This window comes from Indicator indicator, chromosome 30, assembly GCF_027791375.1.
Source record: "Indicator indicator isolate 239-I01 chromosome 30, UM_Iind_1.1, whole genome shotgun sequence".
NCBI classification, from domain to species: Eukaryota; Metazoa; Chordata; class Aves; order Piciformes; family Indicatoridae; genus Indicator; species Indicator indicator.
Window position 1 is genome coordinate 12,838,801 of NC_072039.1, and position 27,690 is coordinate 12,866,490.

The following is a 27,690-nucleotide window of genomic DNA, read 5'->3' on the forward strand; positions in this document are numbered from 1 at the left end:
ACCCCCTGCTCAAGCAGGGCACCCACAGCAGCTTGCCCAGGAGCACAATGCCCAGGGGGGATTGGAAGCTCTCCACACAAGGACACTCCACAACCTCTCTGGCCAGCCTGCTCCAGGCCTCCAGCACCCTCACAACAAACAACTTTCTCCTCCTCTTCACATGCAACCTCCTGGCTTCCACTTTGTGCCCCTTGCTGCCCCTTGTGCTGGCCCTGGGCACCACTGAGCAGAGTCTGGCTCCAGCCTCTTGCCCCCCACAGCTCCTTTAGCTCTTGCTGAGCATTTCTCAGCTCCCCTCTAGGGCTGCTCTTCTGCAGGCTCTCAGTCCCAGGGCTCTCTTTGCTCCTGACAGAGCTGCTCCAGTGTCTTAATAGCCATGACAGACAGTGGCAAAGACTGCCCTGAGATGGCTACTGATGAGTGGTGGTGGAAAGGAGGAGAGAACAGCAACTGCTCTGCAGTGCCAGACCAGCAAGGAGCGGGGCTGAGAACACTGCTGAATGGACCCCAGGGGAACAGGCACATCCCTGCCCAGGTGGAGCAGCTGACCCATTACATCCTCTGTCCCAGCCTATGTGCACATCAGGGTCTACAGCTGGCTCATAATGAAAATCTGAAGTCATCAGGGCTGCTGTGGCTTCGGTTCCTGTTAAAGCTGTTGGACATCAGCCCAGGTTTGGTCAAAAGGTCACCCAGGTTTTCAACTCCTTCCAGCCCACAGTGACCAAAGGCTGCTTTAGGCATTGCTGTCAGAGGGGATTCACTTTTACAGTTCTACAAGCTGCCATAAAAAGCCAGGTGAAGATCAGACTTTCTGCTGATTTAAGATATAAATGAGGTACAAAAGCATGTGGCCAGGAAAAAGGGTCCTGACTCACTCTGGGACCACCACAGCCTGAAGGACAAAGCACCAAGAAAGAGTCAACGTTTGATACACCTCTGGAAAGCAAAGCCCTCTGCCTCCTGTCAGCTTCTAATGAGCTAGCAGAGGGGGAATTACTTCTACTCTCCCTCTCCTGCTTAAACCAACAAGGACCAAAGCTTAACACCTGCACTTGTACAAAAAAAAAAAAAAAAGGAGCAGATTCTGGGGCCAAGGTTTATACTGCAGAGTTTATAGAGTTCACATCTGTCCAGGTCTAGGAGAGCAGTGCTGAGTGTCAAAGGAAACTCACTCTAGGAAGAAAGGACTGCACTAGACATTAACAGAGCCATCTAAATGCTCCTTCATGTTCCCCAGTGGGTGTATGAAGGCTCTTGATGCTTACACTATTTTGTAAAGGGCTTTTTATGGTTAGCATCCTAACTACCACTGCTGGGAGCCACTCTGCTTCCCCAAGACAAGCACAGGGTGAGAGTGGTGCCTCTGTACAGAGCCACCACACCAGAACCCAGCCTCAGCTACTCACAGAGTGAGGAGAAGAGTTTCTTGTGCTGTGGAGCTAATGAAGAGCTGCTGCCTTGCTGGGAGTGCTGCCATGCAGCAGGAGGAGCCGTACTCAGGGTATGTCACAAAGCACTCCCCATCCCTGCACCCCACCCAGAGGAGATGCAGCAGAAGCTTGGTTGTGCTCCCACAGCTGCAAGTACACAGCAGAAGGGCAGAGCTCAGGGCACAGAATCACCTGGTTGGAAAAGACCTTAAGATCACCCAGACCAACCACAACTTAACATCTCCCTGTACACAACTTTTAGGTCCCTCAGCACCTCATCCAAACATATTTTAAACCCCTCCAGGGATGATGACTCCACCACCTTCCTGGGCTAGCCTGATCCAGTGCCTGACAGCCCCTTCAGTGAAGAAATTCTGCCTCATATCCAATCTAAACCTCCCCTGGTGCAACTTGAGGCCATTTCTTCTCATCCTAGCACTTGGTCCCTGGGGTTCCCAGGGCTGGTCCCCACCTGGCTCCAACCTCTTTTCACAGGGAGCTGTAGAGAGCAATGAAGTCTCCAATCAGCCTCCTCTTGTCCCTCAGCTGCTCTTCATGGCTCTTGTGTTCAAGACCTCTCACCAGCCTCATTACCCTTCTCTGGACACACTCCAGCACCTCAATGTCCTTCCTGGAGTGACAGGCCCAAAACTGCACCCAGTAATGGAGGTGCAGGCACCTCTGGTAGATCACCCTGGGAGATGCATTTAGCAGCTCCCATGACTGGAGCATGCTGGAAAGGTCACTGCTTGCTTAAGCACTGGAGGGCAGCTCTGCAAAGGTCACACAAGCCATGTTCAGGGGCAGCTTGCCCCCTCTTCAACTGGGCTGTAACACTCTAGGGTGCAAAGCTTCACTGCAGCACTTGGAGCCAGCACCTTACAAGCCCTACGAGCCACAGGGATGTAACAGCAGCAAAGACAAAAATGGAACTTTTCTTGCTCAGGCACAGGCCTCTGCCACCACAGCTGAGCCACACTGGCTGACAACAGCAACAGCAGTGCAGCTACCAGCTGTCAGAGAACAGCTCATAAACCAAGAGCCTTCCCCATCTCCATGGCTGTCTCAGTGGCACACAGCAGGTCCTACAATTCATGCTGTAGAAAACTCTCCTGCCATGAGAAGAAGCCTGACACCCCCAACACAAACCTCTAGCACTTGATCCAGGGAGCCACAGGTGACAGGCTCTGGCAGCAGGAAAGTTGTCTAATTAAAGCCCATCTGTGCTCCTCAAGGGTGTGAAATGAAAAGGCCACCAGCAATCAGCACAGCCCCCTGCACTTCCACAGGGACACACACCAGGCCTTCTCTGACATCCTTGCTGCCTCAGTCATCCTTAACAAACAAAGGGAACATCAGATCCTGCGTCCTGTTGTCTTCTGGAAGCATTCATGCTCAGATCAGCTGGGGCTCTGAGCACCCTGCTCTGGTTGCAGATGTCCTTGCTGACCACAGGGGGTTGGACTGGATGACCTTTAAAGGATCCCTTCAACACAGACCATTCTGGGTTGCCCAGGGAAGTGGTTGGGGCCCCATCCCTGGAGATATTCAAGGTGAGGCTTCACAGGGCTCTGGGCAACTTGATCTAGTGGAGGATGTCCCAGCTGACTGCCAGGGGGGTTGGACTGGATGAGCTTTGGAGGTCCCTTCCAAGCCAAACCATTCTATGATTCACAGAAACTCAGAACTGTCAGGGTTGGAAGGGACCTCAAGGACCATCCAGTTCCAACCCCCCTGCCATGGGCAGGGACACCTCACACCACAGCAGGTTGCTCACAGCCACATCCAGCCTGGCTGCAAAAACCTCCAGGGATGAGGCTTCCACCACCTCCCTGAGTAACCTGTGCCAGTGTCTCACCACCCTCATGGGGAAGAACTTCTATGAAGATCCTATGATCCTCTCTCTGCTTGTGTAAGAGGGAGTGTTCCATTTACATGAAAAGAACATGTGCAGGAATCCCTTCAGCCACCTCTCAGTATCTTCACAACCAGGTAAGGACTAGGAGACCTCATCCCATAGTTCTGCAATCCTGCTGGCTTTGATAGAGTTATTGACCAAATTCATTCAAGCCACAGCTTTGGGCAGTCCTGCACCCCACTGATCACTCCTGTGGTGACTTTCTGTTGGATCTGAGTTGGATAATTACTGTGTCCAGTTTTGGTGCCCCCAGGATAAAAGGAACATTGAACTGCTGGAGAGGGTCCAGAGGAGGCCATAAAGATGATCAGAGGGCTGGAGAAGCTCTGCTATGGGGACAGGCTGGGAGAGTTGGGGCTGTTCAGCTTGGAGAAGAGAAGGCTCCAGGGAGACCTTAGAGCAGCCTTCCAGTACCTGAAGGGGCTCCAGGAGAGCTGGGGAGGGACTTTTGACAAGGGCTGGGAGTTGCCAGGATGAGGGACAATGGCTTTGAGCTGGGAGAGGGGAGATTGAGAGCAGAGGTGAGGAAGAAATTGTTGAGAGTGAGGGTGGGGAGAGACTAGCACAGGTTGCCCAGGGTGGTTGTGGATCTCCCTGCCCTGGAGGTGTTCATTGCAGGGGGCTAGATGAGACCTTGAGCAAGCTGGGCTGGTGGGAGGTGTCCCTGCCCATGGCAGGGGGTTGGAACTGGTTGATCTTTAAGGTCCCTTCCAACCCAACCCATTCTGTGAATCTACAAAGTCTGTCACTTGTGACTTAAGAAATGCAGAGCTGAGAGGCACAGAAACACTGAGAGCATTTGGGAGAGCAAACACAGAGCTTATCAACACCAAAAACTGGATGATCTTTAAGATGCCTTCCAACCCAAACCATTCTGTGGATTTCTGTCTCTCAGCTTCTGCCTGCAGCAGCACCAGCACCATCACCAGCACCCATCCATGCCCCTGCCAGGCTCAGACAGCAGCAAACCAAAGCCAGGCTGTGCTCTGTGTTCCTCAGCTGATGGTGTCAGCAACCAGACAGGCCTGTTCCTATTGAGGCAGCACACGTGGAAGATGTGGTTGCATGTGCAGCATGACCCTGGTGCTGCCTCTGGGGCAGGCTGCACCCATGCTGAACATCTGTGCCTTCCAGGGACTGATTACCCAGCAACACGCAACCCAGCGCCGGGCCCGGCGAGCCCGCGCCTCAACCCTGACTGTATTACAGAAAAGAGCTGGAATGAGCTGCTTGCCAGAAATCCAAACTCTGGCCAACAAGTCCCTCCAGGCTCACTTGGAAAGGTCTTGTAACCTCATTGCTGTATGCCTGCTGGGCTCAAAATGAAATGCAAACTCGCATGTTAGTCATGGATTTGGATGCACTATCCAAGAGGGAGACGAATCAGGAGCGAGAAGCAGATGTTCTGAGTCCAGAGGAAAATGGATCAGCCTCTAATGAACTCCATGATAGGAGATTGCCACAGAGCCATTCCTTAATGCCTTTCCTGCCTGGGTGCTTGAGGGACCCAGCATGACCTCTTTGCATGGTGATGCTTCACTCTCATGCAGTTTGATGAGGTCTTTTATCAATGCTTGTTCAGAACTGAGCTCACCATGGGACCCCAGAGCCCCAGCATGGTGGTGTTGGAAGGGATCTCTGGAGCTCATCCAGTCCTACCCCTGCTCAAGCAGGGCACCCACAGCAGCTTGTCCAGGAGCACAACGCCCAGGGGGATTCTGGAAGCTCTCCACACAAGGACACTCCACAACCTCTCTGGGCAGCCTGCTCCAGGCCTTCAGCACCCTCACAACAAACAACTTTCTCCTCCTCTTCACATGCAACCTCCTGGCTTCCAGTCTGTGCCCCTTGCGCTGTCCCTGGGCACCACTGAGCAGAGTCTGGCCCCAGCCTCTTGCCCCCCACAGCTCCTTTGGCTCTTGCTGAGCATTGCTCAGCTCCCCTCTCAGGTTGCTCTTCTCCAGGCTCAACAGCCCCAGGGCTCTCAGAGAGATGCTCCACTCCCTTCTACATCTTTGTAGCCTCCTCTGGACTCTCTCCAGCAGTTCCCTGACTCTCTTGAACTGGGGAGCCCAGATCTGGACACTAGGGCAGAGCAGAGGGAGATGAGAACCTGCCTCGCCCTGCTGGCCACACTCCTCTTCATGCACCCCAGGAGACCATTGGCCTTTTTGGCCACAAGGACACACTGATGGTTCATGGGGACCTTGCTGTCCCCCAGCATTCCCAGGTCCCTTCTTTCCTGGGCAACTTCCCAGCAGGCCAAATAGTGCAAGGAGCAGGATTCTGCAATTCTGTGAGTTCAGGCTTTGGGGCTCAGCAAGCACCAGTGAGGGTCAGCTGCACAGGAATGAAGCCATAACAAGGCTGCAGCTACTGCAATGCTGAAAGGTGCCCCTGGGGACTGTCAAGAAGTGCAGACCTCTCTGCACAACCTTTCCAGATGGGTGAGAGGCAGGCTCAGGGCTGCTCTAGCGCTAAACACTACACCTGCTCAGGGTGTCTGTGGCACCACATCCAGGGTGGCCTTTCTTCCCCTGAGCTTAGAGAAGATCTTCTTCATTCTCCTGCCTTCACAAACTCCATTCCCTTCCCTGGGATCCTGCTCCCTTCAGAATCTCCTGCCAGCTAAAGCATGTGCATGTCAATGTTCCTGCCTCTGTGACTGTCCTTGACCAACTCTTCCATTGTGGACTTCTGCTCAACCCAACAATTCCATCAAGATTTGATCCAAGCCTACTAGGTATTCCCAGTGCTGCTCAGCCTCTAAGACACAGATTCATAGATTCCTAGACTGGGTTGAGCTGGAAAGGACCTCAAAGCTCAGCTAGTTCCAACCCTCCTGCCATGAGCAGGGACACCTCCCATCAGCCCAGGTTGCTCCAGGCCTCATCTGCTGAGAGAGCTCTCACCATTCCTTTTTGCTCCCTTTTTAATACAAAGAAATTGGGAAAGAATTAAGTCTAGGATTCAGCAAGAGGAGAACTTGGTGCCTACCTCTTGCTTTCATCTTGAAGTCTTCTACAAAACATGAAACCAGTCACAAACTTCTCTGGCAAATCCACTTCTGTTCCTACTCTGGGCTTGCAATCCCATTTCCTCCCACATCCCAGATCCTTGCCATCCCATTTCCACAGGGCAAAGCATCCCAGAATAGTTGTAACAGTTGTAGTGAGGACTTAGCTCCCCTGCAGATCTCTTTTTCTGCGTGAAGAAAGCTTTTGTGTGGGTGAGGTTTAGCTTGCTTAGGTACTGCACTTGCAGGATCTCTTCTGCACATTGATGTTTTTGAGCACCCCACAGCTGGACTTAGTTAAAAATAAAATCCCAGAATGGTTCAGGTTGGAAGGGACCTCAGAGATCATCTACTCCAATCTCCTTGCCATGGGCAGGGACACCTCTCAACTACATTTTGCTGCTCAAGGCCTCATCCAGCCTGGCCTTGAACACCCCCAGGGAGGAGGCAGCCACAACTTCCCTGGGCAGCCTGCTCCAGAGCCTCACCATCCTCCTACTGAAGAACTTCTTCCTCAGCTCCAGTCTAATCCTGTTTTCTCTCAGCTCCAAACCAATCCCCCTTGTCCTGTCTCTAGACACCCTCAGGAAAAGTCCCTTGGCAGCCTTCCTGCAGGATCCCTTCAGGTGCAGGAAGGCAGCTCTAGGGTCCCCCTGGAGTCGTCTTCAGGCTGAACAACCCCAGCTCCCTCAGCCAGAAGCAGAAATTCCTCCATCTGCCTCACCCCTGAGCTTGGCTCCAGCTCAGTTTGCTATCAACTGCACTGCTCCCTGGATACTCTACAGCCTTCCTCAGCCTCTCCCCTTTGTCTCCCAACACCTTCTTAACACCTGCAGGTGCAAACAGCCTGCACTGTCAGCAGCTTTGTTTCACATGCTGAGGAAGCCCTTCACCATGTCAGGTGGCCATCTGCTCTCTGAGAAGTCTCCCATCCTAAGGAATTTCCTTTACGCTTTCATCTTCAAACTTCAGCAGCATGAGATACTCCTCCATCACTCATGCAAGTGACAAATCATTATCAGAACAGAATCTCAGGCTTCCTGTGATGCAGAGGTCTCCCCTTTTCTCCACACTACACACCCCCAGCTCCCTCACCTGCTCCTCCCCAGCCCTGTTCTTCAGACCCTTCCCAGCTTTGTTGCCCTTCTCTGGACCTGCTCCAACCCTCAATGTCCTTCTTGGAGTGACCCAAATCTGACCGCAGGACTCAAGCTGTGGCCCCACCAGTGCCCAGCCCAGGGGTACAATCCCTGCCCTGCTCCTGCTGGCCATACCATTGCTGATCCAGGCCAGGATGCTGGCTCATCTTCAGCCACTGTCAACCAACACCCCCAGATCCCTTTCCACAGGGCAGTTTCCAGCCACTCTGCCCCCAGCCTGGAGTGTTCATGGGGTTGCTGTGAGCCAAGTGCAGGACCCAGCCCTTGGCCTTGCTGAACTTTGCTGTTTATCTGCTCTGCTGAGTGCTTCAAGATGACTTCCCTTGGTGTTCTCCACAGGATCATAAGTACTCAAAGCAGGATTCCATGAAACCAGCATTGCCAGTGGCTGCTCCACTCACCCACTCACAAGATTTCTGACCACAGGTGCCACTAATGCAGCCCAGCCCATCAGCACTTACCTGAAATGTCACTGCAGCAGATAAAAAGAACCCCAAGAGACTCCCAGCTTCAAAGTGGAACTCACCCATTCTGACTCTAACATGCAAAGATGAAGACCCTGCCCAATTTCATAGTGATTCACCATTTGGGGTCTTCCCAGCAGTTCTAGGCAGGGGGTTGCTACTGTCTTGGGTTTCATACACTAAATCCAGTTACATGGAACAGAAGGGTGAACTTCTTTAGGAAGCAGCAGCACTGGCAGAGACTTGGAAGTGCCACACCTTGCATCCATTCTGTGTGATGGCGGAATCACAGAAGGGTAAGGGCTGGGAGGGACCTCTGCAGATCTTTGGGTCCAACCCCCCTGCCAGAGCAGAGTCACCCAGAGCAGGTCACAAACTAAGGAGACTCCACAACCTCTCTGGACAGCCTGCTCCAGGGCTCCGGCACTCTCACAATCAAAATGTTTCTCCTCATGTGGAGGTGGAACCTCCTGGGTTCCAGCTTGGATCCGTTGCTCCTTGACCTGCCTCTGGGCACCACCACACAGAGCCTGGCACCTGCATCCTGACCCCCACCCCTCAGATATTGATAGACATTGATCAGATCCCCTCTCACCCTTCTCCTCTCCAGACTAAGCAGCCCCAGGGCTCTCAGCCTTTCATCATTGCAAAGATGTTCAAGTTCCTTCATCATCCTCATAGCTCTCTGTTGGACTCTCTCCAGCAGATCCCTGTCTCTCTTGAATTAGGAAGCCCTGAACTGCACACTGTTCCAGGTTTGGTCTCGTCAGGGCAGAGCAGAAGAGGAGGAAAACCTCCCTGTTACACCAGGAGGAGCTCAAGTCAGCTCTCTATTGAAGTCTGTCACTTGTGAATTAGGAAATAGAGAGCTGAGAGGCACAGAAAGCACCCAGAGCATTTGGGAAAGCAAACACAGAGCTTATCAACACCACAAAGCTTATACACACAGCACAGTGGTTTGATGGGAGCTGAAAGCCTTGGGCCAAAGTAAGAGCACAGCTTTGCTGATCTTGTGAAGATAACATGTGCAGACATTTAGCACTCCCAATATTCTGACCTTAGGTGCTGAATACAATCCTCCCTGTCAAAAAAAAAAAAAAAAAAAAAAGGAAATACTGCTGGAATGCAGTGTCAAGAGCTTTGGAAATCTGACAAGGGTTTGGGGCTGGTTTTTTTGCCTGAAGAGAAGATGAGCATGGAGGAATTGTTCAAGTAGTGAGCCAGGGCTGATGCCAGAACTCGCTCTCAGCAGGCTGCTGCTGCTGCTGCTTCCAACAGTGACCACATGGCCCAGGAACTCCTCAGGAAATGTGATCAAGGGTGACAGATGTAGTGCCTGGACAGTCAGCAGGGTGAGGGGAGGGGATAGGAATTGGGTGACACATTGGAGAGTAGTGTGGGAAACTTCTGGTGGACATTCTGTCATCACGAGGAAGTAGAAGATCTTCATGGAGTTACAGAAGGGGTTGGGTTGGAAGGGACCTTAAAGATCAACCACTTCCAACCCCCTGCCATGGGCAGGGACACCTCCCACCAGCCCAGGCTGCTCAAAGCCTCATCCAGCCTGGCCTTGAACACTGCCAGGGTGGAGGCATCCTCAGTCTCACTGGGCAATCTATTCCAGTGTCTCTCCACCCACACTCTCAAGAATTTCTTCCTCATCTCCAGTCTCAATCTCCCCTCTCTCAGCTCAAACCCATTGTCCCTCATTATATCACTCCCAGCCCTTACCAAAAGTCCCTCCCCAGCCCTCTTGTAGCCCTTTCAGGTACTGCAACGTCATCATAAGGTCTTCCCAGAGCAGGAGGAGCAGGAGTTGTTTGCACACAGACCACTGGGGACAGTCCCCTCACAGCCTTCCTGTAGGTCCCCTTCAGATACTACAATGCAGCTCTAAGGTCTCTCCAGAGCCTTCTCTTCTCCAGGATTAAAAACCCCAACTATCTCAGTTCACCAGCTCTCTGATCATCTTTGTGGCCTCCTCTGGATCCTCTCCAGCAGGTCCATGTCCTTCCTGTGTGGAGAGCTCCAGAGCCGAACCCAGCCCTGCAGGTGAGGTCTCTCCAGAGCAGAGCAGAGCAGAGGGGCAGGATCCTCTCTCTCCAGCTCTGCCCACACTGCTTTGGATGCAGCCCAGGCTGCCCTTGGCCTTCTGTGCTGCCAGTGCCCATTGCTGGCTCCTGCCCAGCTTCTCCCCGCCCCCAGCACCCCCAAGTCCTTTTCTCTACAGCAGACCTTGGTGCCCTGTCACACCATTGAGGAAAAATGATGCTGTGAGGAACTTCAGAGCAAATGGGAGCTGGCAAGCTGGGAGCACTTCAGCTGCCTGCCTGCAGGATGCTGAGCAGAGCTGCAGACATCAGGAGACATCCGGACTCGTCCAGGAAATCCATCCCTGGACAACCTGTTCCAGTGGTTCACCACTCTCATTGTAAAGAACTTCTTCCTAATGTCCAACCTGAATGTACCTTACTCCAGTTTCAAACCACTGTCCCTCTTCCTATCACCACAGGCCCTTGTCCAAAGTCCCTCCCAGCTCTTCCTTTAGGTACTGGAAGGCTGCTCTAAGGTCTCCCTGAAGCCTTCTCTTCTCCAGGTTCTCACAGAAGAGGCCAGGCTTAATTCTTTGACTTGGAAACAGAGGTTCAAAATGAGAGCAAAGTCAGCTTCCACTAAAAGAATCCCTGAGCAGAGAACTTCATCAGTGCAAGAATCTGTGTCAGAGCCAGCCCTGGCCTCTCTGTGTGGCAGCACAGACCTGCTCTGCTAATCAGGGCACTGAGATCACCACCTCTGGCAGAATTTCACTCTTCAAATGGAAGCTTTGGCTTTGTGTTTGGCTCTGCTGAAGTGGGGAAACAAAGCGGTGCTAGGGGTTAGCAGCAACAGGAATAGAGAGCGATGCCTCCCTCTGCCTTCTCTTGTGCTGTCTGGTGCCAAGGGTGAGCTGGAAGCTGCTCAGAGGCAGCACAGAGCTCTGCCACTCACTGTGTGTGACACACAGACTTGTTCCCAGGTGGTGGCTGTGAGGAAGAGGGAGAATCATAGACTCATAGAATGTCAGGGTTGGAAGGCACCACAAGGCTCATCCAGTTCCAACCCCCTGCCATGGGCAGGGACACCTCACACCAGATCAGGCTGGCCAGAGCCTCATCCAGCCTGGCCTTAAACACCTCCAGGGATGGGGCCTCAACCACCTCCCTGCACAACCCATTCCAGGCTCTCACCACTCTCATGGGGAAGAACTTCTTCCTCACAGCCAGTCTGAATCTCCCCACTTCCAGTTTTAGTCCATTCCCTCCAGTCCTGTCACTCCCTGATATCCTAAAAATTCCCTCCCCAGCTTTCTTGTAGCCCCCTTCAGATACTGGAAGGCCACAAGAAGGTCTCCTCAGAGCCTTCTCTTCTCCAGACTGAACAGCCTCAACTCTTTCAATCTGTCCTCATAGGAGAGCAGCTCCAACCCTCTGCTCATCCTGGTGGCCCTTCTCTGGACACCTTCCAGCATGTCCATATCCCTCTTGTAACAGAGGCTCCAGAACTGGATGCAGTACTCCAAGTGGGGTCTCAGCAGAGTGGAGCAGTGTGGGAGAATCACCTCCCTTGACCTGCTGGCCACACTTCTCCTGATGCAGCCCAGGCTCTGGTTGGCTTTCTGGGCTGCAAGTGCTCACTGCTGGCTCAGGGCTGCTCTCCAGCCAGTCCCTGCCCAGCCTGGATTTGTGCTTGGGATTGCCTCGACCCAGCTGCAGGACCTTGCACTTGGTCTTGTTGAACCTCATGAGGTTGGCTTGTGCCCAGCTCTGCAGCCTGTCAAGAAACAAGAAGGCACTAAAGTACTTGAGAAAGAAAGACCTCACAGGAGCTCAGTGCTGAAGAGCAGCACTGTGACATTGTGGGAAATGTCACTGCACAGCCTTCATACAGATCAGCAGCTCAATGCTTCACAGGGCAGCAAACCAAGACCTGGAGAAGTGAGGTCCCATTATGAATGCCTTTTCTTCTAGAGAGCTTGAATGGACTTTCAAACTTTCAGGTCTCTACTTTTGGTGTTCATTCCATGGCCTCATCATTTTGATCATTCCATTAATCCATCATTCCATGGCCTCAAATTTTGATCATAGCATTTGCCAGCTTAAGAAAGATTTTCCTGGCAGCATTGGTTTGCATCTCTCCTCCTGACAGCAAGAAACTCTGAGAACCAGCAGAGAAAAAAAAAAGGGATTTTTGCAGTCTATCCTATTGAAAGTCCTAATTTTGTGCTGCTGCTGCGTTGAAAATTGCAAGCTAATGGGAATCTAAGAGGCTTGGAAAATACCAGGATGAGCAGAGGCAAACAACAGTCATTAGGAGTAGATAAAAATATTCCAAGCACTGAAACAGGGTGGGGGAGGGAAGAGAAGTTCTCAAATTAAAGCATTACTTGAACAAGGCTGCTCAGATTTCCTCCCCTATGTGTACTCATATGGAAAGAAAAAGAAAAAGTGAGCTGGGAATTGCAATGGCATCACTTTAGAGGTGCTGAGGTTACTCTTGGAGCTGCTCCTTGCTGTCTCTCATCAATCTGCTTCTGGGGTAAATAGGAGACTGGCTACTGTCCCAAGTCCAAGCAATACACACAAACAAGAAAGAAATCTATAGCAGAGTTGTGAAGTGAAATCAGACCTTGCCTGGCTGGAGAGCTCCAGGGAAGTGCTGAGCCTCTGAACTTGTTAGGGACTGTGGCAGTTTAGGCTGGGTGCCCCCTGCCACTGCTGCATGAGATACACCTCTGGTGTCCCAGGTGCCCACCCAATAGGGGTGGACACAGGAAACGACGTATTTCTACCCATAAATCCTGCGCCCTATCAATCCATCTGCAAAGTCATTCTCTTCCTCTTTCTTCCCTCTCTGCCCCCATGGGAGATGCTCTCTCTCTTATTGGGTAACGGTGGGGGAGTATCCTCTTGGCCTCTTAGGCCTGACGAGGCCTAATGCCAGGAGGAGAATGGAGGGGGGGCAGTCTCAGACCTGGCCAGCCTGAGACTCACCTAGCAGTGGGAGGGGGGAAGAAAGAGCCCTGGGGGTTTTGGGTTTACCCTCAGGTGGGAGGAAGGAAGGATTGGAAGCCTCTGGGTACTATGTAAGGGACTGTGTATGATTTGGGATATTCTTTGCCACTATGCTTTGCAGTGTTTTGTAGTTTCACCAATCGTTTTTCCATCTAAACTCTCCATCACTCTCCAATCCGTTTGTGTGCGTGTCATTCTTTTGTCCCTCTCGGGGCAAGAGAGGATCTGTCTGGCCTCAAACCAGTACAGGGACACTTTCCTTTCTCCCAAGAGATTACTTTGAACTTTCAGCCATATAGAAAAAAAAAAAGGCTAAGCTGAAATGTCAGCATCATCTTGGATTCAAATCAATCAGCTTGATGCATGATTGCAATAGCTAAACCACTTCACCTCTGCACTGCCCTCCTCCATATGTTCTTTATATCAGCAGTCAGCAGACTGGGTGGCTCAGTGGATTCATTTCCTGTCCTAGGCTTGGGCTCCAGTTTAAACAAAACAAAACAAAACCCCCTGAAACTGGAAAATAAAAAGTTAGCATCTAGTGACAGTTAAATTCACCAGACTTGTTTGTATCAAGGCTCTTTCTGCATCCCAGAAAGCTGCAAGAACCTCTTTGGGAAGCCCTGGTACAACTGGTGACCCTTAACCACCTACTCACCTAGCTGGTCACCATTCCACAAAGGACCACAGGAACCCTGACACACCTTGTTGTGAGGGGAGAGCAAGGAAGGGAAGCAGGCAGAGCCCCAGGCAGTGTCAGCTTGAAAAAGGAAGGAGATTGGAAGCAGCCACCCCCACCTCAGTAAATGAACAGCAAAATCCTCATCCTCCCAGGGCTTCCTCCAGACCATGCTGCTGTCAGCTACAACACAAGAGTGCAACTCCCAACAGAAATGAAATCTAAACAATGTGCAACCTCCAGCACTAGCTTGGGTGCCTGCCAGCCAGTGACAGCCAAGTGGTCACTGCCTCAAGCTAACCTCATTAGCTAAGGTCAGACATCCTACAACAGCCAGACTGCAGTCAGCAGCTTGCTCCAGCAGGGGGCAGGACGCTGCTCTGGGAGGAGAGTTGCTCATTGGAGAGCAAGCCAGACACTGGGTCATGGAATGGGTTGGAAGAGAACTCTGAGATCATCCAGTCCAACCATCAACCCAGCACCACCATGGCCACTAAACTATAACCCCAAGTGCCATGGACATACCTTTCCTGCACACCTCCAGGGATGGGGACTCCACCACCTCCCTGGGCAGCCTGTTCCAATCCCTGACCACTCTTGCAGCAAAGAAATTTTCCTAATCTCCAACCTAACCCTCCCCCGGCACAATTTCAGGCCATTCCCTCTCCTTCTCTCATGTAATACCAGGCAGAAGATCATGTGAAGACAACCACCTGTCAGGGAGCTGTAGAGAGCAATAAGGTCTCTCCTCAGCCTCCTTTTCTCCAGACTAAACAACTCTGCTTTCCTCAGCTGCTCCTCACCAGCCCTGTTCTCCAGACCCTTCCCCAGCTCTGCTGCCCTTCTCATCAGGAGTCTGCCAGGCTCTGGGGCTAGGCATCACCACTGGACTGTTTCTTCTGCCCTGCCATTTGGGAGACAACAAACATGGGAGAGAAGTGTTGGAAATAGCTGCACTGCAGCCTTTGAGGGACTGAAAGTTCTTTGACTTGGTTTCCTTGGTTTGCCCTCCCTCCAGCCTACCTTCCCTCTTAAAATGCTAAAAGAAAGAAGTTTCAATGGGCAAGGAAGGCTTCATAAAAGGACAGCTAGCAAAAATAATCCTTCATCCAACGAGTTTGCTGTGGCTCCCAAAACCACTGCTCCAGAACAGCACCAAAAAGGAGCAAGCATCAACTCTGCTCGCTTGGGATTAAAGAAGGAATCCATTGATAGGATCTCTCAGGCCTCAAGATGCATCCCTGGAAGCTGGATGAGGCTTTGAGCAACCTGCTCTAGTGGGACATGTCCCTGCCATGGCAGTGGGGTTGGAACTGAATGATCTTTAAGGTCCCTTCCAACCCAACCCATTGTTGTGTACAGAAAGCAGCATCAATGTGAGCTGGGGACCCTGCAGCCATGGCCACGCACACACAGCTCCCAAAACCACTGCCTGCTGGACCAGTCCACTGTCTCCTGGCTTGGTCTGTGCTACTGCTGAGAATGCAACCAGGGCCCACTGGGAAAGATGTCTCTGGAGAGAGGAGGCATCTGGAAGTGGAAGCTCAGGGTCACTCCAGGAACCATTCTGCTGACATGCGTAGCGACTGTCAGAGGACCCAGGGGTTTGCCACACAGCCAAACAGTGCAGGCCCTAGCTGCCCTCACTCCCACCTACCTCACAGCTGCCAGAGCACCAGCTGCACATACCAGTGACATGCAATACTGAGGAGAAATCTAACTAACCCTAAAACCCCAACAAGAGGAGAGGGTTTGGAGGTCCTGCCCTGCTAATTCACTGCAGCTTCACAACTGCACTCTCTGTGTTTGCCTTCAGTTGTTTGCTGTTTTCTTTTGTTTGCTGTTTCCAGGAAGGACCCTCACAGATGTAAGCACCCTGCCCTCAGAGGAGCTGAACTTGCAGCAGGAGAGATTGCAGCAAGGAGAGAGTACAAAGTATCAGGTTGCCAGAAATCCCTAACAAACTCTTCTTGGCCTCTTCTGCTTACAACTCCAAGAGACACTAAGGCTAAGCATTAACAAAAGGAGGGAGCAAATTCTTCAGTTTGAAAAGTGATGTCTTTGGGCAGCCTGAAGAGCTGTGCACACCACTGCTGCTAGTAAGTCAGGGGCACAAAGCTGCTGTGCTCAAACAGGGTCTTTTTGCTTGATTTCTCTCCTCCTTTCAAGAGCCCAGGACTGGAGGCAGTGCCAGATGTTTTAGAGAGGGAAGGCAAAAAAGGTACAATGGATCTCACACATGAAAGCAGGGGTTGGCTACTGGCTTTCTGCTCACACCCTGCAGCCCATATCCAATCCCAGAAGGACAGTTCCACCTTGAAAACTGACTGCATAAAATTGTCAGTTGCACAGCCCTGCTCCTGTGGGATCACTGCTGACTCTCCCAAACAAGTTTGTGTTGGCTGTTTTCTTCCCACTCCACTCTGCTGAGGCAGGTCTGGCACTGCAGGAGGGAGCTGGGCTCTCTCCTTCACACCAGCAGCACCACTAAGCTGGAATTCTTCATGCTTGCCCAAGCCTCCAGGCACAGATGTGCTGCACACACAGACGTGCTGCACACACAGACGTGCTGCACATGCAGGCTCCTCCACCCCCCACTCAGATCCTCAGCCAGGCTGAGCTGCAGCTACTTTGGAAGCAGCATCCCTCTCCCCTGCAGTGACAGGGATAAAGGCAAGCTGCACATAGCAGCTCCTCTTTCCCAGGCTTGCTTCTCTGAGCAGCATGTCAAAATGCAAAGCTCCCTCCTGCAGGCTGCAATTTCAGGGAGCTTTGCTACTTTAAGCCTTTCCTTGAGCTTCTGGGAAGTTATTGCTCCCTCAGCAGCCTGAAGCCACTGCTCCCTGCAACCACCCTTCATTGTGGCTGTAAGCAGACAACTTCCTAGATAGGAATTGGCCTAAACTTTGTGATTAGCACCAAGATATTACAGTACCAAGGAAATGAGATGCACCCACAAACAGCTAGAGATGTCTTAGAGATGCTGGACACCCCCAGTGAGCCTTCAGCAGCCAACAGATGCAGGCTGCTCACCTGATGCAAGCAAGCAGAAAACCCAAGGCTCAGTTTCTCTCCTGTTCCTAAGCCATGGACACTCAGGACACAGACTCAGCAGATGTCTTAGTGCCTACACCTGAACCTCTGTGGAGAAGCATGACTTGTTTCAGAGCCCCAGAAGCAACAGTTAAAGCAGAAACCATCAGGAAAGACGACGCAAACCCTGTCCTTTTTGTCCATCAGGATGATAAAGCTCCAGCTCTGGAGGAGCCCTCCCTCAGCCTTCCTCCATGTGAAAGGCCAAACCCCAAACCCACAGCTGGGGTTTCAGCACTGTGCAACTCCAATGGTGCACCAGCCAGGGGAAGGCAGGGAGGGGCACTGGTGCCCAATTAACTCAGCACCCTCTGGGAACACAGACATTATTTGTGCCCAGACATCACAGGAAGAAACCTTGCACCATCACCCAGCCTTAGCCACAGCAACAGAGAGCGATGACAGAAGGCTGTGGAGAAGCAGCAGAGGGACATGGAGGAAGCACATTTCCTGAGGGCCTGAGCATTGGGACAGCAAACATGAGCATAGGCAGGTCAGCACTGAGTACCCCTTCCTTCATTTCTTGCCCCTGCCCCTGCAGGCTTCTGTGCAGGCACTCAGAGTGGTGCTTTCCAAGGCCATCCTCAGAGCCTCTGTGTGCACACTCAGGCAGTGATGGGCAGGGCAGAGGAGGGGATTTGGTCCTGTGCTTGAGAGGTGCAGGGCGAATGAAGGAACAAACCCCAGCTGAAGGCACCCACAGCCCCTGTGCCGCCCTGCAGGGGCAGGTGCCTGGCAGCTCACTTACCCTCCTCGCAGTTGCTCCCTGTGAAGCCAGGACAGCATCTCCACTCCAGCACCGTGACCGTGCGGTAGGACATTTTGTAGGTGGGCCTGATGAGAGTCCTGTAACTAACACAAGCCAGGAGTCAGCAGAATGCACCCTGCCCCCTGCTCACTCCCAGAACAGCCTCCTGCTGCACACAGGCCCAGAGACTCACAGAATGACCAGCTTGGAAAAGACCTCGGAGATCATCAAGTCCACCTACCACCTAAGCCCTCCTGACAGCTAAACCCTGGCTCCAAGTGCCACAGCCAAGCTTGTTTGGAACACCTTCAGGGATGGGGACTCCTTGGGCAGCACATCCCATGGCCAATGACTCTGTGAGGAACTTTCTCCTCACCTTGAGCCTAAACCTCCCCTGGCACAGCTTGAGACTGTGTCCTCTTGTTCTGTCACTGCTTGCCTGGGGGAAGAGCCCAACCCCCACCTGGCTACAACCTCCCTCCAGGTAGTTGCAGACAGCAATGAGGTCTGCCCTGACTCCAGGCTAAACACCCCCAGCTCCCTCAGCCTCTCCTCACAGGGCTGTGCCCCAGACCCCTCCCCAGCTTCGTTGTCCTTCTCTAGACACCTTCCAGCATCTCAATGTCCTTCTTGAACTGAGGAGCCCAGAACTGGACACAGCACTCAAGGTGTGCTCTAACCAGTGCTGAGCACAGGGCAGGATGACTTCCCTGCTCCTGCTGGTCACACTGTTCCTGATGCAGGCCTGTCCCCAGCCTGTAGCTCTGCATGGGGCAGCTCCAGCACCCAGCTCCAGCAAAAGGAGACATGGCAAGGCTCTCCCACAGCATGGATCTGATTCAATAACCCTTATTGCTCTCCTGAAGCCCTCTGCTCTGCAGGCCCTTCCCCACACCTCTGCCTCCAGTATGACAGAATTAGCAAGGTTGGAAAAGGCCTCAGAGATCATCAAGCCCTCCTGTGGGGGGTTGAAATTACCCCCAGAATAAAATTGCCAGACCAGCTCAGTGGAAAGCAAATGAAGGTTATTTACAGGCACAGAAAAATCTGGAAATACGGAATGCAATGAATATGTCCAAAATAGACACTATTTATAAGTATTTACAAACAGCACAAGAACCCCCTGGACAAAACCAGGGGGGAAGCTTCCTCCTCTTTCCCCCTGTACATGGGACAAGAGAAAGAAGAGCAAAGAGTAGCTCTTAGTACTTAGCCACCAGAAGGAACACAGCCAAGGCCAGCAAGAAGCATCAGTTAGTATCTGCCAGAGCAGAAACCAAGAAGAGAGAGAGAGTTTACACAACAAAGCTCATGTTGGTTATCAGACCACTGGGATGATTTGGACCTTAGCAGTATTTTCCCTTTTGCATCCAGTGGGAATTTATTTACATTCTACCAGGTTTTGCTCAAGATCTGTGGAAAATTTTCTAGGCACAGCCTAAAACTACCACACCAACCTCTCACCCAGCACCACCCAACCAACTAACCCATGGCACCAAGTGCCTCATCCAGTCTCTATTTAAACCCTTCCAGGGACGATGACTCCACCACCTCCCTGGGCAGCACATCCCAATGGCAAATCTCTCTGTCTGGGAAGAAGTTCCCCCTAACACCCAGCCCAAACCTGCCCTGGCACAGCTTGAGACTGTGTCCCCTCCTGCTGCTGGCTGCCTGGGAGAAGAGACCAACCCCACCTGGCTACAGCCTCCCCTCAGGTAGTTGTAGAGAGCAATGAGGTCTGCCCTGAGCCTCCTCTTCTCCAGGCTGACCACCCCCAGCTCCCTCAGCCTCTCCTCATAGGGTCTGTGTTCGAGGCCTCTCCCCAGCCTCGCTGCCCTTCTCTAGACACCTTCCAGCATCTCAATGTCCTTCTTGAACTGAGGAGCCCAGAACTGGACACAGCACTCAAGGTGTGCTCTAACCAGTGCTGAGCACAGGACAGGATGACTTCCCTGCTCCTGCTGGCCACACTGTTCCTGATGCAGGCCAGGATGCCATTGGCCTTCTTGGCCACCTGGGCACACTGCTGGCTCCTGTTCAGCTGCTGTCCACCAGCACACCCAGGTCCCTCTCTGCCTGGCTGCTCTCAGCCACTCTGTCCCCAGCCTGTAGCTCTGCTTGGGGTTCTTGTGGCCAAAGCACATAACCTGGCACTTGGACTTGTTCAGTCTCATGCCCTAAGACTCTGCCCATCTGTCCAGCCTGGCAAGATGCCTCTGCAGAGCCTCCTACCCTACAGATCAACTCCTGCTCCCAGATTGCAAACTTACTGATGATGGACTCAATCCCCTTGTCCACATCATCAATAAAGATATTGAACAGGATAGGGCCCAGCACTGATCCCTGGGGGCAGCACTAGTGACTGGGCACCAACTGGGGGACACCACTAGTGACTGGGCACCAACTGGAGCACACCACTAGTGACTGGGCACCAACTGGGGGACACCACTAGTGACTGGGCACCAACTCAAGCACACCACTAGTGACTGGGCACCAACTGGAGCACACCACTAGTGACTGGGTACCAACTGGAGCACACCACTAGTGACTGGGTACCAACTCCCCTGTGCCTTGTGGAAGTCTCCTCACTAGCAATACTCTGCAAGAATCAGAGATAATGACTCCTTTCCCTCAGCCAGCCCTGGTGTGGATTTCTCTGCTGGTGAATACTGGCTGGCATCAGCCTGTCCTGACTCAGTGCTAACAGAGGTTCCAAAACATCCCTCTCACAGAAGCCTGCTGGGTGTCTTCTCTTCTCCCACCCCCCGACTCAGCTCAACTGCCACATTGACATGGCAAAGACAGAACCACAGAATGGTTTTAGTTGGAAGAGACCTGAAAGGTCATCTAATTCCAACCCCCTGCCATGGACAGGGACACCTCCCACTGGCCCAGGTTGCTCACGGCCCCAGACAACCTGGCTGTAAACACTTCCAGGCTTGGAGCCTTCACAGCTTCTCTGGGCAAGCTGTTCTACCCTCATGGGGAAGAATTTCCTCCTCATGTCTCATCTCAGTCCAGCTTCTTCCAGCTTGAAGCCATTGCCCTTGTCCTGTCACTCCATGCCTCTGTACAAATCCCTCTGCAGCTCTCCTGCTCACATCAGTGATCTCTGAGGAGCCTTTCTTGCAGCTTGCTGACCCATGCCTCAGTTTCCCCCCTCTGAACCAAAGCCAAGGCTCTCACATTTGGCAGCTCTGTGTGCCACACACAGCACCCCCAGGTCCCAAACAAAGCACCACCACCCCTTGGAGACTAAAGGGTTACAACTGTGGCACTTCAGGACAGGGTCTAGTGGTCAAGGAGGGGTTGGGTAGTAGGTTGGACTTGATCTTAGAGTTCTTTTCCAACCTTCATGGTCCTGTCACCTCTGCAAGGCACCAGTGACTCTGAAGTCAGCATGAAGTGGACAGTTGCACAATGCCAGCTTTGCTTTGAAGCCAGCAGCCCTCCAGAGCTGGCAGAGCAGAGCTTCCCCAGCACACAGCCAGACAGCTCACTGCTGCTGCTGCTGCTGCTGCTCCCCATGCTCAAAGCAAGCACAGAAGTTGCACTCCACAAGCTCCCCTCGAAATTCCTACCCTGATTTAACAGCCAAAGAAATCTGACAGGCACAGGGAGAGCCTGAAGCTTCGGGATTACAGCCTCACAGGCTGCAGCTTTCTCTCTCCAGGCCAGGCAGACAGCAGCCCCAAGCTCCTGAGTCTCCTCAGGGATGAGGCTGAGCCCGCTGTGCCCAGAGCCACCGGGAGACGGAGCGCGGCCACAGCCTGCTCCTCCTGCACCACCACCCTGTGCTGGGAACCAGGGCACACAGAGCCAGGAGCTGCACCCACAACCCCTGCAAGGGGTGGCAGGCACAGGTGTACAGCAGGACAGCACTGGTGATGTCAGTACTCTGAGGAGCAGTCCCAAAGGCTTGGCAGGAGAGGCTGCCCACATGTCCTGGAGAGGAGGGCATGGTTTAAGCTGTCATTGGGAAACTCATTTCATAGGAACACAGAACGGGTTGGGTTGGAAGGGACATTATAGATTAACCAGTCCCAACCCCCTACCCTAGGCAGGGACACCTCCCACAAGCCCATATGGCTCATTCACCCTGGCATCCACAGCCTCCCTGGGCAACCTGTGCCAGTGTCTCCCCACTCTCACTCTCAAGAATTTCTTCCTCATCTCCAGTCTCAATCTGCCCTCCTCATGCTTCAGTCCATTGTCCCTCATCCTGTCACTCCAAGCCCTTGTCCAAAGTCCCTCCCCAGCTCTCCTGTAGGCCCTTCAGGTACTGATTCTTCATTCCAGCTGCCCAACACAGGACCCAGCCTCTCCCGTGGCCACCAACCTTCCTCCCCAGCTGCCTGCACTTGGGAAGGCAGCAGGCAGTGCTGGGAGGGCAATGCTCTCTCCTGAGGACATTCCATCCCCATTCTCTGAGCTGCCAAAAAGCACTCCAGGTCCTGCTGATCCTGGCAGCTGTCATGCAGGCACTTGTGTCACACAGGCAGGACAGAGCCAGCTCATTCCTCCTAGCCCTCTGTGCTTCTGCCTCTGAGGGTATCCAGGAGGCTGCAGTCAGGAGTGAGCCTGAGGACTTGGCCCAGGGAGCGGAAGGCAGAGCTTCAGTGCTCCTACACAGGGACCCCCAAGGCACAAAGACTGCAATGTCTTGTTGAGGGTCTCTCAGAACAGCTCTGGCAGAGATCAGGACCGGAACCCAAGTCTCCAGACTCCAGTCCTGGCACTGGCCTCGAGACATCTCTCCACACGTAGGCCCTGAACCCGCAGTCAGAAGTTCACAACTTTGTCACTAACACCACAGCTGGAGCTGACCTGCAGATGAAAGCCTGCAGCCTTCTTACCAGTGGCCAGAGCCAGCGAGCCTCCAACCACTCTGTGATTTCAAACCCATGTTTCTGCCAACACCAAGATGTTAAAGCTCTCTCAAACTTCATTATGAAGTGTGGAGAGTGGCTTGAGCCAGACTGGAATCTTGGCAGCAGTTCTGTGTCGGGGAAGCAGCTAGAGCTTAATCCTCTGACGAGAGAGGACTTCTCAGGGCATGACAAACCTGGGGCTCAGCTGTCACAGCCTACCACCCACCCTGAATTTCCTGGAAGTGTCCTGACGTCTGCAGCTCTGCTCAGCATCCTGCAGGCAGGCAGCTGAAGTGCTCCCAGCTTGCCAGCTCCCATTTGCTCTGAAGTTCCTCACAGCATCATTTTTCCTCAATGGTGTGACAGGGCACCAAGGTCTGCTGTAGAGAAAAGGACTTGGGGGTGCTGGGGGCGGGGAGAAGCTGGGCAGGAGCCAGCAATGGGCACTGGCAGCACAGAAGGCCAAGGGCAGCCTGGGCTGCATCCAAAGCAGTGTGGGCAGAGCTGGAGAGAGAGGATCCTGCCCCTCTGCTCTGCTCTGCCCTGGAGAGACCTCACCTGCAGGGCTGGGTTCGGCTCTGGAGCTCTCCACACAGGAAGGACATGGACCTGCTGGAGAGGATCCAGAGGAGGCCATGAAGATGATCAGAGAGCTGGTGAACCACAGCCTGAGATAGTTGGGGTTTTTAATCCTGGAGAAGAGAAGGCTCTGGAGAGACCTTAGAGCTGCATTTCAATATCTACAAGGACCTACAAGGAGGCTGTGAGAGGACTGTTCCCAAAGGCTTGTAGTGATAGGATAAGAATGAGGAGCAATGGTTTGAAATGGGAGCAGGGCAGTTTCAGCTTAGACATGAAGACAAAGATCTTCACAATGAGGATGGTGAGACCCTGGAACAGGCTGCCCAGGGAGGTGGTGGAGGCCCCATCCCTGGACACATTCTAGCTCAATCTTGATGTGGCCCTGAGCAGGTGGTGGTGTCCCTGCTGACTGAAGGGGGGTTGGACAAGATGACCTTTGAGGGTCCCTTCCAGCCTGATGCATTCTGTGATACCTCATCACATCCTACAGCTTTCTGAGTGCTGCTCCAGGAGAGCAGCAAAGCAAACTCCTTTAGCAAAACATCACCAGCATCTGACCCCTGAAGTGTGGCAATCAAAAGAGAAAAAAAGATGTGGGCAAAGGAGAGGAAAAGAAGAAATCTGTTAAAGATCAGAACCCTGAGAGTGAGGATGTGTGGAAAACACAACAGGCAGGAAAAAAAGGATTAGCAGCAGCAGAATAGGGAAGCTTTCCCTTGGATGCCACCCAAGCCACAATCACTGGCACAGAAATCTGCAAAACCACAGTAAGACGTTAGGATGAGCCACAACCTGCACCTCTGCTTCCCAGGCAGCCAGAGGATGTGCTCCGCATGCACTAGGCTGAGAAGCAAAATCCCAGGACCTGCCTCTCTACTGCCAGAGGTGGTGTCCTGAGAGTCCTGTGAGGAAGGGCTGAGGGATCTTTGGAGGGTTTAGTCTGCAGAAGAGGAGGCTAAGAGGAGACCAAATTGACCTCTAGGACTGTCTCAAAGGAAGTTCGAGCCACGTGGGGGTTGGTCTCTTCTCACATGCAGCAAGTGACAGGACAAGGGGAAATCATCTAAAATGATGCCAGGGGAGGTTCAGGTTGGGTATTAGGAAAAGTTTCTTCCCAGAAAGGGCTCCCTGGTACTGGCCCAGGCTGCCTAGGGAGGTGGTGGAGTCCTCATCCTCGGAGGGGTTTAAGAGCTGCATGGATGTGGTGCTGAGGGCTGTGGTTTGGGGCAGTGGCTCAGCAGCAGTGGTGGATTGTGAGCCCTGGTGAGGGGCTGGACTCGGTGATCTCAAAGGTCTCTTCCAAGCTCAGCAGTTCTGTGGTTCAAGGATTCTATGATTTCCCAACATGTTAGATAAGGCTCTCAGCAAGATCCCAGGGAGAGGGCAACACTGAGAGAACCACCAGAGAACACAGCTAGAAGCCACTGCTCCTCCTAGATCAGATCAAACAGATACTGCCTGCTTGGTACCAGACAGCCTACAGGAGCTCATCAGCACACATCAGCATTTGGGAAACAGAGAGTCCCCTGCTTGTGTCTCTCCAAGTGAGTGCTCAGGAAGTGGGAAGTTGAGGAGGGAGCCCCAGATGAGTGATTAACTGGTGAGGGGGATGAAGCTGGACACACTGCAGAAGTCAGGACACATTAAGGGATGGCAGCCAAGAAGCCTCAGCACACAAGGATGTGCTCCCCTTGCTCTCACTGAACACCAGAGCCAGGCAGGACACAAGCAAGGCAGAGTGGCACATTCCTGGCTCAGAGCCTCCAGAAGCAGGTCAGAGTGGGGATCTCTGCCAGGGGCCCAGCCTGTCACACACAGGAAGGGCCTCTCCCTGCCCTTTGGCACTGCCAGGCAAAGCTGTTAGCACACCAAGCCCACAGGGGAGGGGAGGTGTGAGACCCCTTCCCACAGCCCTGGGGCTGGGCTGCTGGTGAGACGTGCTCATGACAGCTGGCAGCCCAGGAGACCTGCAGCAGCTTCTCTCCACTTATGGCCAGCTCCCAGGCTTGAAACTTTCAACATCCCTCCCAGGTGGGTTTCAGGATAACAGGAGGACTGACCCTGCCTTTTCCCTGGCAAAGAATCCAGACACCAAGGGATGCAGGCTTCCTTTTCCCACTGCTCTGCTGGCACTGCAGCCCCACCTCAAGCCAACCCTGCTGCGCTGCCTTTCAACCAGGGACAGCCCATCCTCATCATAACAAATGCCACCTCTGCAGGAGCAGATCAGGACAAAGCTCCTGGAAGTTCCTCTGATGTCTGGTAGCCAGAGAACCACAGAGTCAGTGAGGCTGAAAAAGCCCTCTGAGAGCATCAAGCCCAGCCTGACACCCAGCACCTCCATGATCACTACACCATGTCCCAGAGTGCCACAGCTGCTTGGGTTTGGTCACCTCCAGGGCTGGGGACTCCACCACCCCCCTGGGCAGCCTGTGCCAATCCCTGACCACTCTTGCAGCAAAGAAATGTTTCCTAATCTCCAACCTAACCCTCCCCTGGTGCAGCTTGAGGCCATTACCTCCTGTCCTATTGCTGCTTGCCTGGGAGAAGAGACCAACACCAGCCTCACCCCAGTCTCCTTTCAGGTAGCTGCACATAAAGGGCTGCTCTCAGCTTCCTCTTCTTCAGGCTAAACAATCCCAGGTCCCTCAGCCTCTCCTCACCAGACCTGCTCTCCAAGCCCCTCACCAGCTTCGTTGCCCTTCTCTGTGCCAGCTCCAGCACCTCAGTGCCTTCCTTACCCTGCCTGATTCACAGATGTGCCAAAAGTCTACCAGTCCCCACAGCAAACAAAGGGGTTTGGAAATCAGGTTTCAGTTCCATCAGCTAAAGTAGCCTGATCTTGGCTGCTTGGGAAGAAGGGAGGTAGGAAAGGGCTGGGCAGGTATTGGCAAAGCAACAAGACTATGCTGGGGGTGTACCCAGAGTCTACTTCTCAGAGAAGCTATCAAGAACACACTTGGATCCCAACATCACTATGCCCAGTCCAGACAGAGCACCATAAGACCACCATAAGAGGGACCTGCTGGAGTGGGTCCAGAGGATGCCATGAAGTTAATCTGGAAAACTTCCCTGTGGGGACAGGCTGGGAGAGTTGGGGCTGTTCAGCCTGGAGAAGAGAAGGCTCCAGGGAGACCTTAGAGCAGCCTTCCAGTACCTGAAGGGGCTCCAGGAGAGCTGGGGAGGGACTTTTGACAAGGGCTGGGAGTGACAGGATGAGGGACAATGGCTTTGAGCTGGGAGAGGGGAGAGGCTTTGAGCTGGGAGAGGGGAGACTGAGACTGGAGAGGACGAGAAATTCTTTACAGTGAGGGTAGGGAGACACTGGCACAGGTTGCCCAGGGAGGCTGTGGATGCCTCCTCCCTGGAGGTGTCCCAGCCCATGGCAGGGGGCTGGAATTGGATGATCTTTAAGATCCCTTCCAACCCAAACCATTCTGTGACTCCGTGAACCATACCTCAAAGCCTACCAGACAGCAGTCACACCAAGCAGCTTCTCTGGGCATACAGAGCAGAGAACACCACCTCAGAGCAGTGCCAGGGCTGGTAGAGGGCCAAGGAGGACCTTTGCCATCATGTCTGCTCTCAGAGCAGGCAGAGGCCATCAGGCTGTCAGCCAGCTCTGTGCTCTGCCGTTTCCTGCAGCCCCAGCAGTCCCCCAGGGAAGAAGGTAACCAGAGGAGTCTGAGCTCTGCTCCTGCAGACACTGGACAAAACAAAGCCTGCAGCTGCAGGAGAGCTGAAGCCCACTGTACATGTCTCCTGCCTCTGCCAAAGGGGAGGACTCCTCACCTCTGAGCATGTCTGGTCTGCACAGCTCACCCAGAGCCTGGGGGCCAGGGAACAGACACCAGCACACCTCCCAGCCCAAGCTGCACAGAGCTGTGCTTGACAGGCTCCCACCCCAGCAAAAAAGGAACAAAGGTCCCAGACACAGATGTTTCTGTGCCACCAGAGCAACCAGCAGCTCCTGTCCTGATGAACAGGCAGAGCTCAGAGCTCTTGCAGAGCAGCACTGCACTTCCCTGCCAGGGAGGGGAAGAGTGTCTCGTCAGCAGGTCTGGACAAGAGCAAAAGGCCTTCAGTCAGCAGCCTGAGGAGCCCTGTGCACAGTGCAGCAATGACCATGGAATGGTTGTGACTGCAAAACACCTCTGAGGTCACCCAGTCCAACCACCTACCCAACACCACCCTGGCCACAAACTATGGCCCCAGGTGCCAGGGCCACACCTTTCTGGAACACCACCAGGGATGGGGACTCCACCAGCCCCCTGGGAGGCAGATGGCCCTTCCCCTGTGCCCAGCCAGAGCACCCAGACACCCACACAGCTCCCAGGGCTGAGAAGCCACCTTTGTGCTCCAGCTCCATCTCTTGCACACCCACAGCCCCCATAGGTCCTGCTCCCAGAAGCACTGCTCAGCCTGTGTGCATGGCAGAGAATCTTGCCCAAAGCCTTGACCCTACATCTTGGAGAGGAGTAAGGGAATTCAAGATACAAGAGGTTGTGTATGACTTCAAATAGCACTGGAATGAGCTCTGGGAATTATTACTCAATTGACTGGAAAGAAAGAAAGAAAGAGAGGAGGATTTCCCTGTGGTGTTACTGCTTCTGAAACTGAGGAGAAACCTCAGCTACAGGGCAGGCTCCTGGGGGACAGATCCCCTGCTTCTCCT

General features: G+C 53.2%; 1 protein-coding gene across 1 annotated transcript in view; it reads right to left on the reverse strand.

Moving 5' to 3' along the window:
- The window catches only part of COL26A1 (collagen type XXVI alpha 1 chain), a 252,016-nt gene that overhangs the window by 185,088 nt on the left and 39,238 nt on the right, over positions 1 to 27,690 (reverse strand). Inside the window, exon 3 of the mRNA XM_054394356.1 lies at positions 17,563 to 17,666. Within this exon, the coding sequence (XP_054250331.1) occupies positions 17,563 to 17,666 (104 nt within the window). The remainder of the gene's footprint in view (positions 1 to 17,562; positions 17,667 to 27,690) is intronic.